Source organism: Cryptomeria japonica, chromosome 9 (assembly GCF_030272615.1).
Source record: "Cryptomeria japonica chromosome 9, Sugi_1.0, whole genome shotgun sequence".
NCBI lineage: Eukaryota > Viridiplantae > Streptophyta > Pinopsida > Cupressales > Cupressaceae > Cryptomeria > Cryptomeria japonica.
The window spans coordinates 58,395,176-58,412,922 of record NC_081413.1 but is presented as its reverse complement, the minus strand read 5'-3'; the positions used below and the strand labels follow the sequence as shown (position 1 = coordinate 58,412,922).

The 17,747-nt window shown below is 38.4% G+C and overlaps 1 protein-coding gene across 4 annotated transcripts in view; it reads right to left on the bottom strand.

Annotated features, from left to right (window-relative positions):
* Window positions 1-457: 457 nt before the first annotated feature.
* LOC131033516 (uncharacterized) overlaps window positions 458-17,747 on the bottom strand; it is a 67,897-nt gene continuing 50,607 nt past the window's right edge. For 3 of the 4 annotated variants that reach the window (XM_057964748.2, XM_057964749.2, XM_057964750.2), the window contains one exon: window positions 458-1,211. In XM_057964748.2, the coding sequence (XP_057820731.2) occupies window positions 898-1,211 (314 nt within the window). In that variant the 3' untranslated portion in view covers window positions 458-897. Of the gene's footprint in view, window positions 1,212-1,349; window positions 1,544-17,747 lie in introns of those variants that run through there. The other variant, XM_057964751.2, reaches the window with a different exon arrangement.

The window sequence follows — 17,747 nt, the reverse complement described above, 5'->3', positions numbered from 1 at the left end:
TAGTTTAAAAAAATAAAAAATAAAAATTTGCTCAAAAGAGTCATACATATAATCATGAACAAAAGAAATTTAACTAGATATTCTATTGGAGAGCCTTAGAAAACCTTACATGATATATTGTATTATGTTTAAATTCTATTTATACATGCTTACATAAATCTTCTAAACAAACTTCTTTTTATACATCCTAATATAGTAGCAATATCTATTCTATGTATGTTAATTGTACCTTATATCTATAAACTGTAACTTAAGAGATGTGACATAGGTTAGATATGATCTTGAGATTAATGTCTCCCAATGTCTTTTACGTAGATATATTTAAGATATCTATGCTAGCAAATATTGGATTATCTGCCAGTACTTAGATATCTATTCCACTATATATTGTCCTAGAGTAGACTCTCCTGTCACCAAAAGGAGCAGTAGTCTAACACAATTTAATCAAATACAACCATTCCAACAAAACATGTCGCCTTCATAAAAGTTTTTGCCTGCACAGAAAGGTAATTGTCAATATGACACTGAATCCACACAAAATGTAAGAATGTCATAAACAACGCAATCGTTGTCATTCTGCCAGACTCCAACATTCTTATATGTGCTGCAAATCATCCCCAAGAAAATTCATCTTTCCTAACTTTACACAAGTAAAACTAAATACAAGGGCAATCTTCACAAATATTTTGCATGGCGAGAAAAAGACATGGAGAAAAGCATGAATTGTCTCCATATGATACCTTGATACCTTGCAATCAAGTCCAAACCGAATCAACTTCCTCTAGAAGGAAGGAAAAAGGTGAAAATGCAAAAATAACTATGTAAGGAATAGCTCTCCCAATAGTGTATGAAAGCCACATCCTTTTCACTGCAGACTATTTGCACAAGCAAATGATGCTATTGTACTTTCCTAGATTCATTCTTGTCTTTGGATTTACCAATAAGCTTTGAAGTTCTGAAAACTGCATCATCTTTGATAAAACTCCACCAAATGTATGTCAAGGGAACAGTGGTAGCATGCCATGCAGCATGAGCATCAATATATCCCCATACCGGGGGGAAATCATAAATCTCAAGAAGCATAGCCAGTCCTCCCACAATGACTACTGTCAACACCTTATACCGTGCCCGGTGGGAAGAAACAGATGCCCAGATTGCCCACATCAGAAGTTGCAGCACCCCCATTATGACACAGACTTTCATGTTCAAACCTGCAAAATACAAAAATAGAAAGTAAACAAGCATTGACCCAAACTATGCTTCATCTATTTGTGCAATCCATTTTTACATTCATATTGACAACTAAAACAAGCCAGCAAGCATCAGAGTAAACATAAGTGCACATATCGTATTGAACAAAATTATCAGGCTTCCGATCTTATATTTTGATGGCTTAGATGGATCTTTTCCATCAAAACTTTACTCTTAGACAACAAACTCATATAGCTCTTTTTTTCATTGAAAATTTTGATGTTATCGAAATGGCTGATGGAGATTACTTGAGTCTCTCCTGCTGTGACCTGAATATTTGTTTTGCTCTGAGCTAAAAGAAAATGACAAAAAATCATGAGGTGAAATGACAAAAAATCATGAGGTGATAAGGGAATCCTTACACATGCATTGTTTAAAAACTCATGACTGCAAAATCTCCGCAGACCCAAATTTGACTGAGAGTTAGCAACTTGGCAAAGACTTGCCAAAACTTAGCAAAATTTCTGAACAAAATTATAATAAGAAATATGCATAAAGCTGAATTTAGGGAGCTGATGATGTTTCTCAATTATTCATAAATACAAAAGGTAAGTCAATAAACATTTTTGTGTCATATGATCATAAATTAAAAATCCAGATTAATATTTTTTACAAAAAGTAAGTAAAACAGTCATGCCCCCTCTATGATATTACAATCACCATCGAACAAAATCTGGAAATTATTTTACAATTAGTAAGACTTCTCAATTTCCTCTTTCCCCGACGCTAATCATGATGCAGCACCAATCCGTGATTCCTACAACAGGCCGCATTGAATAAAGACTTCTAAATATGTTTATCGAATTACAATTACCTATACAGATTGTCCCTCTTCCTTTGTGTACAACGATCACATACTTAGTGAAAACAGTAAGTTAATGCATAATTAATATTATTAAAAAGACCAGTTGGTTGGCATAAGACAAAGGGATGGGACATCAAGGTTAAGGAAACTCAAAAGATAAGTGATTAGTTATAAAGAGCAGCAAAAAACAAGGGTCGTACCTCCAACAAACAGTTGCAACCGAAGGAAGAGACATGACTTCTCATCACCAAGGGAGAAATACAAATAGCCATTCCAGCATCCAAGAAGAAGACCAAATGAATCAGATTTGGCTTTACATAAGATATTGAAATAGCCAGCAGTTTGATCCAATACTGTAGTGTGGTATGAGTTCTCTATATATGGCATAGTGAACATATATATATATATATATATATGCACACTGTCATTAATAATGCATTGCTGTTTAGATTAACATAGCATAGTAAATTTTAATTGTAGCTGTTCATTACTGTTTCGTGATATGCTGTGGTATTTGTCTGTTTATTATATGTAGAATACATGCATAATACTGGAATTCTTTATATGTTCTAAATGATTATTAAAGTCACCCATGGTAGAGGAAATGAGGGATTACAAGAGGGGTATGGCAATGGGGTGCTCTTCTAGGCGCACCACCTCATGGTGGTGACCAAATAGTCCCATGAGGCCAAGGGGGTACAAAGGGTACTGCCTTTGGGCTTTAGAAGAGATGGGCTTCCAGGGCACCCTGTTGTGAATACATCTCATCCCTCTATCATGATAATTAACACACCAAGTAGTTTAATCATAGGAAGTGGGAAATAGATGGCATGATGAGGGAGAGTGGTTGTGGGACACCTCAATGGCTACACCACCTCCTATGGATGGCATGGGCCACATAAGGCCAAGAGGGATGGTATATCTGTTCTTGAGCACAGGGTAGAGGATCCAGGACACCCTATCTAAGTCACCTTATCCTAGCTCTCCTATAGTTGAGCTTCCCCAAACATACTTAAGATATCTTATGATTAAATTTATATTTCTGCTATATGCTTAATGATTCCTAATTAAGAACTGTTTTATGAATTATTAATGTTGATGTGTCTTTCGTACATGACCAAACACAGAATAAAATACCTAAAGGTACCTTATCCTCTCTTGAACAAAGTTCCCGACTGCTCAAGATCTCGCTGAAGGATCAATCAGGGTAACTCCAAGGTTTTGTTATGTAGGATCTCTACGTGTGGATAAGCTCTCTGTGGTATGATGTGATTTTGCTGGAATCACAAGGGGACTTACACTTGATGACTGAACGTCTAATTTGCTTTGAATATTGCTGGAACACAGGATTTCACTAGTCTAGATTTTGAAAAAAAAGGAAAAGGATCTAATTCTGACACTAAAAATGTAGGAGCAATGAATAACCTTTGATGAAATTCTAACTAAGTCTTGTTTTGACATACCAGGACCATCTCCACAAGGTTATGCGATCTTCGGAGGAAAGCTTTATGATGTTCATATCATCGCTACAGGCATAGACACCATCAGGCTGATGCATATCAGTGAAGAAGCGACAATTGAAGTTAAGCTTAAGCTGAATGATTCTAGTTGACTACACAAGGCAAGTTTGCAATCAACAAACTGCTAGTAGTATGGATATACGAATTTCACCATCAATCAAACACATTTCTTCCACTCATCTAATAACATGAAATCAAATCTGAGAAGTATAGAGACCATGCAAATTGTTGAATCGACCCATAGATTTCACCATTTCTTCAATGAAGTTTTACAAGTCTTTTACAACAACATCTTGGCAACAATCTTTGCCTTCTCTTCCTATTCTACTCTAACTGTTATTCTATTTGCTATTAATCATTAGCTATTCTAACCTCTATGAACTAACTATTAACCTTCTAACTACTGACTAACTATCAGCCTTTACAAATGAGGAGCCAGGACTTATATAGCGCCCACAATACAATTCAATGGCTCAGATCAATTTGAAATCAATGGCCGAGATCTTACAATGAAAACCCTAATTAGGGTTTGTTACAACAAACTCAATTCTGGCCAATGAAATAATTGCATTATTTGGACACATGTCTTCTTTGGAATATTCGACCAATGGATAACCGAGGTAGGTACATCGAAGTTTGTGCCATCTTTGATGAGTCAGGTACATTGAATCTGGACATGCTGAGGTGGACCAATCCGACTGGAGGAGTGACGACTGGGATGCCACCTTGTCTGACACTTGCAACTTGGTAGATATTCAATCTGAAACTGTCTGCCTCTTCAACGAAACCCTTGCTTTAACCTCCTTTGTCTTCAATGTGCAGGATGGATGGTGTACCTTTCCTTGGAACGTTGGACTGGAAGATGTCATCCTTGATGATGCTGGACTGGAGAAGGTCGTCCTTGTTGATGCTGGACTGGAGAAGGTCGTCCTTGTCTTGGCCTGGTCTTCTTTCAACTACAAGACAAACCAAAATATGATTAAGGACACATAATAAATTCATTTCAACATAGTATTTTACACCTTAAATCATCAACAAGAAGACATCAAAATGAAGTTTGTTCAAGATTCATTCCAGGGACAGGCTCTATAAGAATTTCGCTCTGGACCCTCTGGAAGGGTCAAGAGCGAAATTAGCATTCCTGGCTCAAATTGTTCTCACTTTGCAACCGTACTTGCTTAGATACATGCCCAAGGATGCCCTCATTCTCAACCAACACCAATCTTGATGCAAATTTGGGGCAAAACAGAGGTTTTTAAGAATTTCGCTTTGGACCCTTTGGAAGGGTCAGGAGCGAAATTCACCTTTTAGGACAAAATCTATCATGTTTCCACTCCAAAATACCTTCCAAGGCAAGCACACACTAGTTTTCCTTCCTCCAGAGCCCAGGGATCCACGCCTTGACCTCTATCATGAGCAATTTGAGTGAAATTGGGAATTTCGCTCTGGACCCTCTGGAAGGGTCAAGAGCGAAATTCCTGTTTTAGGCTTATTCCTCCATCTTCTTCACTTTCAATTTATCTAGCAAGGCTTAAATAACCTCCCTCCAGTCTTTTCATGCCTTAGGAATCAAAATCCTATCTTGACACAAAGGGGAAATAGTGATTTTGATGAATTTCGCTCTAGACCCTTTGGGTCTTTTCATGCCTTAGGAATCAAAATCCTATCTTGACACAAAGGGGAAATAGTGATTTTGATGAATTTCGCTCTAGACCCTTTGGAAGGGTCAGGAGCGAAATTCACTTTTTGCTTGCCCATTCACACCCAATTTGACTTTCTTCACTTCATTTCATCTGGATTCCCTCACATGGAATCCACTTCCCAACTTGGCAACATTGGTTTGATCTCCACAAGGCCCAAAAAGTCAAATTCGCTCAAAAAACTAGCCAGGGACAGGACCTATCTAGAATTTCGCTCTGGACCCTTTGGAAGGGTCAGGAGCGAAATTCCAATTTTAGCTCAAAACTTGCATCTTTGGTGATCAAACATCTTTCCAAGGCATTCCAAATAGCTTCTCTTACCCTAGTCTAAGCCTGACTTAGCACAAAATTTGGAGAAAAGGATGGTTTTAGTGTTTTTCGCTCTAGACCCTTTGGAAGGGTCAAGAGCGAATTTCTTGTTTTGAGCTCATTTCCTCATATTTGATGACTTCAATTCACCTCCAAGACTAAGGACACATTGCCTCACTCCTATCTAGGCCATAAAAAATCAAAATTTTAATTTGTCTTGCAAAGAAAGTAGGTGATCCTAGGATTTTCGCTCTGGACCCTTTGGAAGGGTCAGGAGCGAAATCCTTGGTTTGGGCTAATTTCCATCATTTTTCAATATCAAATAACTTCAAAAGGCAAGAACATGTCTCCTCGCACCCATCCAAGCCATGAAAACCTAACATTTGACTAGACTTGCAAGGAAAAAAGGTGATTTTAAGATTGTCGCTCTGGACCCTCTGGAAGGGTCAAGAGCGAATTTCTTCCTCTAGCCCAAAATCATCATTTTCGGAGACAAAAATCCATTCAAGGGCAATCTCAAGGGCTTCTATCATCTTTGTCTAGGCCTGGCTTGGCACAAATGTGAGAGGAATAGGTGGATTTTAGAATTTCGCTCTGGACCCTCTGGAAGGGTCAGGAGCGAATTTCTTAATTTAGACTTATTCTTCCATCATTTCAAGTTGAATTCACCTCAAAAGGCTAGAAACCACTTCCCCTCTCACATCCAACCCAAGTTTGACCTGATTTTGCAAGGGAAAATAGGTGGCTGAAGAATTTTCGCCCTGGACCCTTTGGAAGGGTCAGGAGCGATTTTCATCATTTGGCTCAATTCCTTCAATCTTGATAATCATTGGCAATTTGGAGTCATTCCTAAGGCCTTCTTTAATCATGATCCACACTAGTTTTGGCATGAAACTAAGGAAAAAGATAGGTTTTGCACAATTTCGCCCTGGACCCTCTGGAAGGGTCAGGAGCGAATTTCCCTTTCTAGCCCAAAATCATAATTTTTTGAGACAACAATCAATTCAAGGACAATCTCAAGGGCATCCCTCACCTTGGTCTAGGCATGGCTTGGTACAAATTTTGGAGAAAATGATGGGTTTTAGGATTTTCGCTCTGGACCCTTTAGAAGGGTCAAGAGCGAAAATCTTGTTTTAGGCTTATTCCTCCATCATTTCAACTTGAATCCACCTTAAAAGGCAAGAAAACACTTCTCCTCACCCATCCAAGCTACAAAAACCCAATTTTGACTTGACTTTGCTAGGAAAATAAGGGATTTTAGGGATTTCGCTCTGGACCCTTTGGAAGGGTCAAGAGCGAATTTCCTATTTTGAGCTTGTTTTGACTACTCCATTACCTCAATCCAATATTCAAAGGCAAGAACGCATCAAAATCCTTCTAACCACGCCATAAAACTCAAGAATTTGACCATCTCCAAGAAGAAAATATGAGTTTCCAAGAATTTCGCTCTGGACCCTTTGGAAGGGTCAGGAGCGAAATTCACCCTCTTGGCTAAAATCCTTCATTTTTCAATGCTTTCAAACATTTCCAAAGGCCAAACATGTCCATTCTTCCTTTCAAGATACCTTGTAAATCAAAATTTGGTCAAACAAGGAAGGGAATGAGGTCTAAGAAGATTTTCGCTCTGGACCCTTTGGAAGGGTCAGGAGCGAAAATCATGATTTGGGCTTGTTTGTTCAATTTTCAAACTTTCAATCTCATTTGGGAGCAAACATAGATCATTCTTCATCTAAGGAGCAAGGTTTCAAGCTAAAACAAGGGAGCAAATGAAGTATATAATGAATTTCGCTCTGGACCCTTTGGAAGGGTCAAGAGTGAAATTCATCTCCTAGGCAAAAACTTGATTTTCTAAAGCATCCCACTCCCTCTCAGGGCAAGAACATACTAATTCCTCCTTCATCATGCCAACGCCTAGCCAAAACAAGGAAGAAAACAAGAGATATAAGGATTTTCGCTCTGGACCCTTTGGAAGGGTCAGGAGCGAAAATCATGTTTTGACCTTGATTCTTGATTTTTCAAACTCTAATCTTCCTTGGGAGGCAATCATAGACTACTTTCCTTTCATTTCCACCTTGGTCCTGACTTTGGCTAAAAGAAAAATGAGTGATTTCAAGAATTTCGCTCTAGACCCTTTGGAAGGGTCAGGAGCGAAATTCCTAATCTTGGCCAAAATCCCTCACATTTTCACATCCCATCACCTCAAAACTAGAACGTTGGTCTAAACAAGGGAAAAAATGAGGTTTTCAAGAATTTCGCTCTGGACCCTTTGGAAGGGTCAGGAGCGAAATTCGCTTTGGACCCTTTGGAAGGGTCAGGAGCGAATTTTGACATTTTGGTCTCTCCGTCAGGATCATTTTATGGAATATAACATTTAAGTATAAGAAAGAAGAAAGACTTATACTTTAAGTTATATTCCATATATACTGTCAGGATGTTTGAGAGTGGTTTCAGACCTCCAGGAGTTATATTGCAAAATCTAGTTTTAAGAGGATTCTTCAGTTTTCCAGACAGCCAAATTTCAGGATCAGGACATTCCAGACTTAGCCAAATTTCAGGGCATTTGAAGATCTGGATGACATTCCAGACTTCATCCCTCACCAACTTGACCTAGCTTGGACCTTCAAGAATGATACTCACTCACCAAGCAAGACACAATTAGCAACAAGATCAAAACCAGGCCCTAAGGAAGACTTTCAAAGAAACCTTAATTCTGGGGCCCCAAAGACTCAACCTAGCTCAAGCAAAGCCTGCTATCCAGGTGATCCCCCTAGCGACACTCGAAAAGCAAAGGCTAACAGACAAAACTCTAAAACCTAGAAAGCAAAACCCCACAAAGCGAAAAAAGTAGGGGTCCCCATTTGCAATGGGACAATGTGTGAATACGTCACAACAGTACACCACCTCCTATGGATGGCACGGGCCACATAAGGCCAAGAGGGATGGTATATCTGCTCTTGGGCCCAGGGTAGAGGATCCAGGACACCCTATCTAAGTCACCTTATCCTAGCTCTCCTATAGTTGAGCTTCCCCAAACATACTTAAGATATCTTATGATTAAATTGATATTTCTGCTATATGCTTAATGATTCCTAATTAAGAACTGTTTTATGAATTATTGTTGTAAATGGTTCCTAACCTGTTCTGCAGTGTTTCAATCAGGTGAAAGATATCCCTAACCCTGCTCTTGCTCATTTAGGAATTGTTATTTAGGGCTAAATTAGGGCATTCACAAATAGGGGCATTACAATAACTTCTACACGACTTTGCAGGTGCCCTCCAAGTGGATGGTAATGATTCTATTTGAGAAAGAATATCTTCCTTAGGCATACTATGGAGTATGGACATCTGTATCCAATGAAGCCCAAGCTGACACCTTGACCTTGCCTTCATCCTCTTCATCTACCACACATTCTGCTGCTTGTCTCTCAATATCAGCAATCCCATCCACAGAAAGAGGGGCTACACACCTTCAGTGATCCAGAAGGAAATGTGAAAAATGAAGTGATTTGATGCATTTCTGGCCATGGACTGTTACTGTGAATCAGCTAGGTGAGTTTTTTAGTCAAATGTGATGTCCCCTTTCAGGATTTACCATAATTCAGCCCTGGGACATCAATTTTAAACTGAAATAAGAATTGTAATATACTAATTAACATAACTTAATTCAAACTTAATATATTTCATTATAATGTTGAATTTAAAATTTAAGAATAATTTAGAGAGTACAACTTATCTTGGTAGATTCCTTTAGTTTGTGCTGATCCTAAATATGGTAATATGTCAACTCAAAATCCAATCATAAATGTGGCTATGACTTCTCCAACCTTTTTGCTCTACAGCATTGTGTCGTATATTCTTCCCTTACGAGTTGTGACACTATAATCAGTAATGAAGTATTGTGTCTTTTCCTAAATTTCACCATCTTATATAAACATTAACATAATCACATCTCTGACTAATCGTGGCTTTTTAGTAAAGGTAAGAGACTTGTATTAGTTTGATAAACTGAATCTCTTTACTATCAGTAACACTATTTCTGCTATATCTGATATTAGTTGTGCTAGGTGATCTGGATATTCAATCTGACGCTGGCCTTCATCAGATTTAATATTAGAGAATATGCTGTGAATGTCTTTCTATCGCCTGGAGTGATTTATTGTTATTTCTGATTTACACTTGAGTATGACCAAGTATATATGTATGATGCTAATTTCTCCCAACGATGAATTCTTGTTTTCCCATGTCCAGTTCTATATCCACTTTCTGATGTATACAATTTGCCTAGTTATATCTTGCTGGGTGAAAGGTTTGCAACATTTGGATACGGAAGAGACATATCCCTTCCAACCACTCCTCTTCATAACAAAGATCTAACTTAATCGCATCCTTTCTTTGGTTAACGAGATAGTTGGTTTACGTCATTTTTCACAATTATCCCCTCAAGTTGTTCTGAATCTTTTTACTGCTATAGATATTAATTGTTCCTTCTTTAGATAGATCGAGGCTAGTTACACCTTGTCTTTGCATTGAATGATTCTCTATTCCATATTTTCAAAGGGCTCATGGTGTGGTTCGTATTTCAATTTAAACAACGTTCCACAGGGACGCGTCCCCCCCTTTTTGGCCACATCTCAAGGGGACAGGGACGCAACGTCTCCCGCCGTCCCACCACCACCACCAAAGCGCCATCGAAGACGAGGAAATGTCTCCGCATCTTCCAAGGAGACATGGAGACGTCCTCAAGTCACCTTGGGAGACGTCTCCAGAAGACGTGCAAGTGTTTCTCTAGGGGGCAGGGAAACGCCCAGACATCTCCCATCGCCCCACACCAGATGCAGATTTTAAAATTAAAATTTAGAAAAAATAAAGTTACATTTTTGGAGGTTTGGGGATAACCCTAATACAACGTGGGCCCCACCCTTTCCCCCAAAACAACACAAAACCATGTTTTTTGTTGATTTCACTCTCATTTTGAAAGACTGATTTTTTTTCCAACAACTAAAGAGGAGGAAAAACTTGTAGAAGACTGATTAAAGGAGTGAGAAAAGTGATTGCAAGTGTGATAGGAGTGAGAAGAAGCAAGAAGAAAAAGAGGAAGAAGATTCTACTGCATTTTGGAGAGATTTTTCAAGCACAATGTAAGGTTTTTCTAGTTTTTTTTGGTTTTATTTTCTAATTTTCAATGTCATTTTTGGTTCTTTGTTTGTTGAGCTTTAAACTAAGCTGATTTTATTTTTATTTTTTATTTTGTCAAATGCAGTGTCAATTTCACAATGAGCTCCCAAGGCATGAATGAGGATGAGATGGAAATCCATTCTCATGGTGAGAATGATTCAAAATTTGAACCTGAAAATGAGGAGGGTGACCATGGGGCTGATCCTAGAGCCCAATCTAGTTCTATGGCGAATGCACCAGACAATTACAGGTTGCCCTTTAGAGTTGTTGGCACCATATGCTAGGGGTCATTTTGATCCTAAGTCTCCTCTCAAACAGTTTGCTTCAAGAATATCAGTACAAGGCACATCACATTCAGGTGTGGAAACAAGGAAGTGGAAGTGCAACATTTGTGACACTGAATAGTTTGGTAGCATCAGTAGGGTGAATGCACACTTTCTTTTTTGACAAGAAAAGATGTGAGACATTGTAAGTTTTTGGAGGAAGCTAAAAATATAAAGTACAGAATTGAGTTTAACAGGCTTTGGGGGGTTCCAGATGACACAAATATTTCAATGCCTACTCTTTGTCTGCTAGGGCAGCCCTTCAACACAACCAGAATCCGCCACATACTTCTCATGCTTCGTAGACGAGAGGAATGATGTTTGGATCTCCATCCACTTCCACTTCTAGTGCCGCTAGGGCAGGGAAACATAGGTTGCAGACACCACAGAGTAACCCCATTGCTGATATGTTTAATGTGCAGCTATGAGATGAGATAGATGAATCCATTGGCAAGTTCTTCTTTGACAATGGCATTCCATTTCATGTTACACGGTCTCCTTATTATAGAGAGATGATATATTTCTACTTATGAATGTTTTGTGTTTGATTGCAATGTTCTCCTGAGATCAATTGTTTTGTATGATTAAGTTCTCGCGTTTGTGGTTTCAGTACCGAACCCATCTTTACATAGTTAAATATGTTAGTTTTTAGCAATCAGATTAGCAGTATAGAACAGAAAACCAAACTAAAAATAAAGCACACACATAACACGCTTATACCCTGGGAAAACCTCCCTCTTGGAGGTGAAAAACCCAGCTACAATATCTCAGATCTTAATATTAACAAGGGTAGAAAATTGGTTACAACTTAGCCCAGCTAGGGCACGAATCTGAATATCAAATAAGCACACTTATCTGATGTCCTGATCAGATCTGAATATGACTGAATCCTTCAGAATATTATGTGCAGATCCTGAGTGAAGTTTGCTCAAGAAGACATTTGTTGATCATGTAGACAAGTTCGCCACTTCAAGGAGATATTCGTTGATCATGTAGCAGAGAGATATATTGATTGATGTGTAGGTTCTATTTGTGACTTCAAGTCACTTCTTATTTATATGCCTCAAACTCCTTTACCACCTAGGTCGGCCTTGGCACCAAATTGCATTTACAATTTACATATTAAATGGGTCATGCCCCATAACACTTACATGACACATAAGTTGTACGCCGAAATAGGGCCAGATAAATATAAAGCCGAATTGCTAAGGCCAAAGGCCAAAGGCCACTTAGCAATTAAGTGAACTAGGTCAGCCCAAGCAAGGGATCCGACCTAGCTATAAATCAACAAAATAGTTGCAACACTAAAGTATGTACGTAAAAGATGTATGTATGTATATTATAGTTAAGCCACCAGCCACAGCACCCCCACCATCCCCATATTTTGTTCCACACTCCCCCCATCCTCAAAACCCATCCCCCCATTCCAAAACATTATGGAACGTTTAACCTCTAAACTCCATGTAGAGGTCCTCCATGACTACACAATCCTCTAGCACCACCATTTGAGTTGATTGAGAGTGTCAAAACCCACTTCTTGCACCTTAGTATCACCCCCACTATCAGCTGTCAACTTCATTTAGTTCCTAAACACTTTTGCAGCCTCTACTGCACCCCTCTAATGCATCATCCTACCTTCTTGCAATGTCCTTTTGGGCAGTGTTGTGACCTTTTCACACATCGCCCCATTGCAAATGGGGAACCCCACTTTTGCTTTTTAGGATAGATGTTTTGTCTAGGTTATCTTACTTTGGCAGTAGTTTCCTAGTTTTAGCCTTTGCTAGTGAGGGAGAAATGCCATGTCAAAATGCAAAAGGTTGCTGAAGTCGCAAGGAAGTGGTCTTAAGTGTCAAGTCGCTTTAACGTGTCAACTTGTCCTCTTGAGGTCAATTTTCCACTTTGCCTTACAAATTTTGAGCAAAAATGATGAAAATGTTGCGGATTAATGTGAGTTTTGTGTGAAAAAACTAGAAGTCCCTATCGAAGTGATTTTTCCACTCCTAGGAGGTGAAATGAACCCAAAAATGCACACAGTCCCAATGGAATTCAATTTTCCACCCTTGAAAACATACGAAAATTCATGAAGTCCCGATGGAAATAGAATTTCCACTGCATAAATTAGCGAAATTGGGTAAGTGTGAACTTAAAAAGCATGAAAATCCATTAGTACCGCTGGAGGTTGTTTTTCCCTTCCATTTAAAGCACCAAGTTACCTATTTTGAGTTTGGGACATGTGTTTGGAATGTTTAGTCCTGATGAGGATCGTGTTTCCACTTGGAAAGAAAAGTTTATAAGGCAAAAAAAAATACATTAGTGCTGATGACCCATGTTTTTCCACTCCTGGGACTTAGTTAATAAAAGAATGAAGGTGCCCAAGTGGAAAGTCTCGATGACCCTAGATTTTCCACTCAAAACAGAGCAATGAGTTTATAAGGACAAAGAGTCTCAATGGAGGTCAGATTTCCACTCCAGAGACTTAGCTTACAAGCAGGTAAAGTGAATGGAATGTAGAGAGTTCCGATGACCTTGGATTTTCCACCTTAAAGGCAAAAGTCCCTATGGACTTCAATTTTCCACTTAAGGCAATGTTTTGTCCCACGTGCATCACAATGTTGTAGGAAGTGGATGAAAAGTGAATAAAGTTGCAAGTGGGTGAATGAGCAAAGGTAATACAAGTGCATATTAGTCCCTATGGCCACCAAATCTCCACTTAGGGACAAATCAAGCAAATTTCCAAGGACTGAATTAGTCCCTACAAGGATCAATTTTGCACTTGGAGAGAGTAAATGATTAAGACGATGCAAAAAAAGATAGCGAAGTGGAGTCCTAATGACTATCGATTTTCCACTGAACATAAATCAAGTGAATTTTATAGGAAATAAAAAATCCTAATGGGGTTCGAATCTCCACCACGAGGCAAACTGCAAATTTTAACAAGGACAAGGTATACTAATGGTAGTCAATTTTCCACTACGTCAAAATGTGATTAAATAAACATGAAATGTCAAGGAATATCAGTCCCAATGAGGGTCGAATCTCCACCCAATGGACTTAGCTTGCAAAGGAAATAAAAAGTGATGAAACAATCAATTCCTATAAGTTTCAAATCTCCCCTTTGGGTGAAATTACAAGGTAAGGACTAAATTCGTTGAGGAAAAGAGTACCTATGGGCGACAATTTTCCACCATAGCATTTGGTGGATAAAAACAAAGGCAACCAATTCAGAAAGAATGTCAAAACAGTCCCAGTGCAAATCAATTTTCCACCAAGTGACATTTCAAGGGACTTTTGTCCCACATGCATTCTCGAGTGGGTCATGATAGAGGAAATGAGAATAAGTGCAAATGAAATAAATGAAACAAAACATAAGTTTAAGCAAGTTTGACAAGTCGGCTGGAAATGGAGAAGAAAAGCCACCTTTGGAGAGACAGCTCATCGACATATAAATAGAAGAAGATAAAACATGACCAGCACCTCAACTCAAACGCGATTCAGGCAGCGATAATTACCAGCAGAGGAACAGCAAAGAAATCGGAGCTCCAAATCGTACTAAAGGCTGATCCAAGATCAAAGCCTTCACTGCCTTGCTAAGCGAATTTCCAGCTGAGAACATCCAGATTTGGAACAATTGCTATCCACGATTTGGTCATGATCTCAAACTAGCATCATCATTTCCAGACTTAGATATTCATTTCCAGATTTAGGAGGACTCTAAAACTTGTTTGATGAGGTGTTGATATTGTTTTTATTTATATTTTTATGCTTCTTGATTCCAAATGTTTCGTTTTTTAGGTTCAATGCAAGAATGAAAGGTGAAAGGAGGACTTAACCTCATAAAGTAATCAAGCAGATCCAAGGAAGGAATTCATCAGGCCAAGGGAGTCCCACAATGAGGACTTCTGAGACATCAGATCTAGAGCGAATGGGGGATCCAAAAACTCATTCTCATCATCAACTTAGGCTCATTCACAGAAATTTATGGGACAGACCTGGGAAACACCATTTGACAGACAGATATACGATTTATATCAGATTTTTGAAATAAATCATATGCAGAACTAGAAGAGCTTGAGAATCTGATTTCAAAATCGGATTGAACAAATTGGTGGATTTGACTTAAGGGAAGGGTTTTCTAACACTAAGGGGTGCATTTCCAGAAAATGTATCATTCCCAGACTTGGAAGGTTTAATGCAAGGAATGAAAGAACAATGAAGAGTAAAGAGGTGAAACAAAAAAAATTCCTGTCTAGAGATCAATGTATGACTCAAGGTGGAATACTGCACAAGAACGAAATTACCAAGTATGAGATAAAATGCGAACTTGATCTGGGAAGAAAGATAGTTTTAAAAGAGTTGATCAAATCTACAATACAAGCTGAGATGGTATCCCAGTCACCATTCATCCAATCAAAAGGATACCAAGTCAGCATTCATTCAAGGATGGAATGAATGCATTGACATCAATGAAAGAGCAAAGTCTAGTAAAGTCTCACCAAGTCATTCGCTACTTCTTACATTCTTAGGATTAGACTAGCTTCCTAAACCCTTCCTCCTTTTGTCCTTTGTTTTTTCAATTCAAGTTAGTTTAGGAGAGAAAGCATCACAAGATTGCAATATCAGATAATCAAGTTCCAGCAACGTCCAAGTATCCAAGCATTCATGTGCAACGTAAGTCCCACTTGTGATTCCAGCAATATCACATCAAAGCATTGAGCTTATCCATACATCAATCTGACATTTCAGAACCTTCGAGTCTTACAATTTATCATAGTTTAGCATTTGGGAAGATTTTGTTCAAAAAAGGATAAGATAGCTTGGTATTTTATCTTCTCAAGTCTAAAATCTCACATTGCACATGTAATATCCATCATTTCCTAATTTTGTAAAGCAGAAGACTTAAATAAATTTCCAAAATGAAATGAAAGTTGGTGCCCAGGAAACCTTGAGGGCCATAAGTAAAGTGTACCACCAAGCATGCAGCCAATCAGATGTAATCAAGAAATCGCTTGGCCAAAGAATCCAAGGAAAAGAATGATTTTGGAGACAATCAAGAAAGCTACCTGTTGATGTGTTTTTTACGCACATGCAAACACAAAATAAAATACCATAAGTATCTTATCCTCTCTTGAACAAAATCTCTCGGATGCTGAAGATTAGCTTAAGGATCATTCAAGACGACTCCAAGGTTCATGAATGTAGGGTCACTACGTGTGGATAAGCTTAGTTGGTTTGAATGCCTAAATGCTTGATTTGTTGGAACTTGATGATCTGATATTTCAATTGGGCGATGCTCTTTGTCCTAGACTAACTTGAATTGAAAAAATGGCAAAAGACGAAGGGTTGAGAGAATCTATTATAATCCTAAGAATGTAAGAAATGAGTGAATGATTAGATGGACTCCTACAGAGCGAGGTCTCACCATCAAAATGAACAATTTGACACAAGCTCAGTGCAATCTTCTAAGGACGCTTCAAAGATGTTTGAATCAATACCATCAAACATTGATCACCATTCAAGTTAATGCATAAACGAGTGTAGAACGATTCGAAGTTAAGCTTATATCATTCCAGTTGACCACACAAGGCACGCTCACAATCAGTAAGAGGCTAGTGGTATAGACTAAAGGATTCCACACAAGTACAGTCAACAAATTCCTTCATTCAGTCTAACTATTTACCATTTAACATGAAGATCCAACAAGAGACCATGCATATTGCAAGAAACAACACATTTCACCATAACTTCATTGAAAAATGAAGTTTATTTACAATTTTGGGCAACAATCTTTTGCCTTCTCCTCCTACTCTACTCTAATTGCTATTTTATTCACTATTCTTTTGCTACTGACTATTCTACTAACTACTAACTATTGACTATTGCTATTAGCTATTCACTATTAACTATTAACTATTAGCTATCAACTATTCCTCCTTTACAAATGAAGAGCTTGAGCCTTTTATAGTGCTCTTAATACAATTCAACGGCTCAGATCAATTTTGAGATCAATGGCCGAGATTTCACAATGAAAACCCTAATTAGGGTTTGTTACAACAAACTAAATTCAGCCAATAAAATAATTACATTCAAAAAAAGTGGACCAATAGAAATCAAGGGTAGGTATCTCGGAGTTTGTGCCATCACTTGGGTGAGTCTGGTACATTGAACTTGGATGTGTTGATGTGGACTTCATTGATTGGAGGAATGGTGATTGGAACGCCATCTGGGATGCCACTTCACTCTTGACTTTTTATACTTGAGTTAATTCACCATGAAGTAATATCTCTTGATACTCAACATTATCTAGCTTCAGCGATGATGACGATGATCTTTTAACTTTGATTAACTCTTCTAAAACTATCTGCTCTTGAAGTTCCTAGAATGAACTTTTGATGTCATCTTTGCATCTCTCCTTCGGAATTCCTTCTCTTGTGACTTTCTTTCATGTTGATAATGTTGTAGATCATGTCTTCGCGCAAGTGAATGCTTCTTGTTTGATCCCCTTATTTCGTTCTTCATTTCCTGCAAAACAAACAAGCAAGTATCAAATACACTTGATATATAAGCTTAATAAGAGCATATAAAGAGAATTCGCCCTCATGAAGGGACACTTGAAGTTGCTTTTTGCTCGTGAAGAGGAGCTCTTGGAGTGTACTCTCAAGCCTCC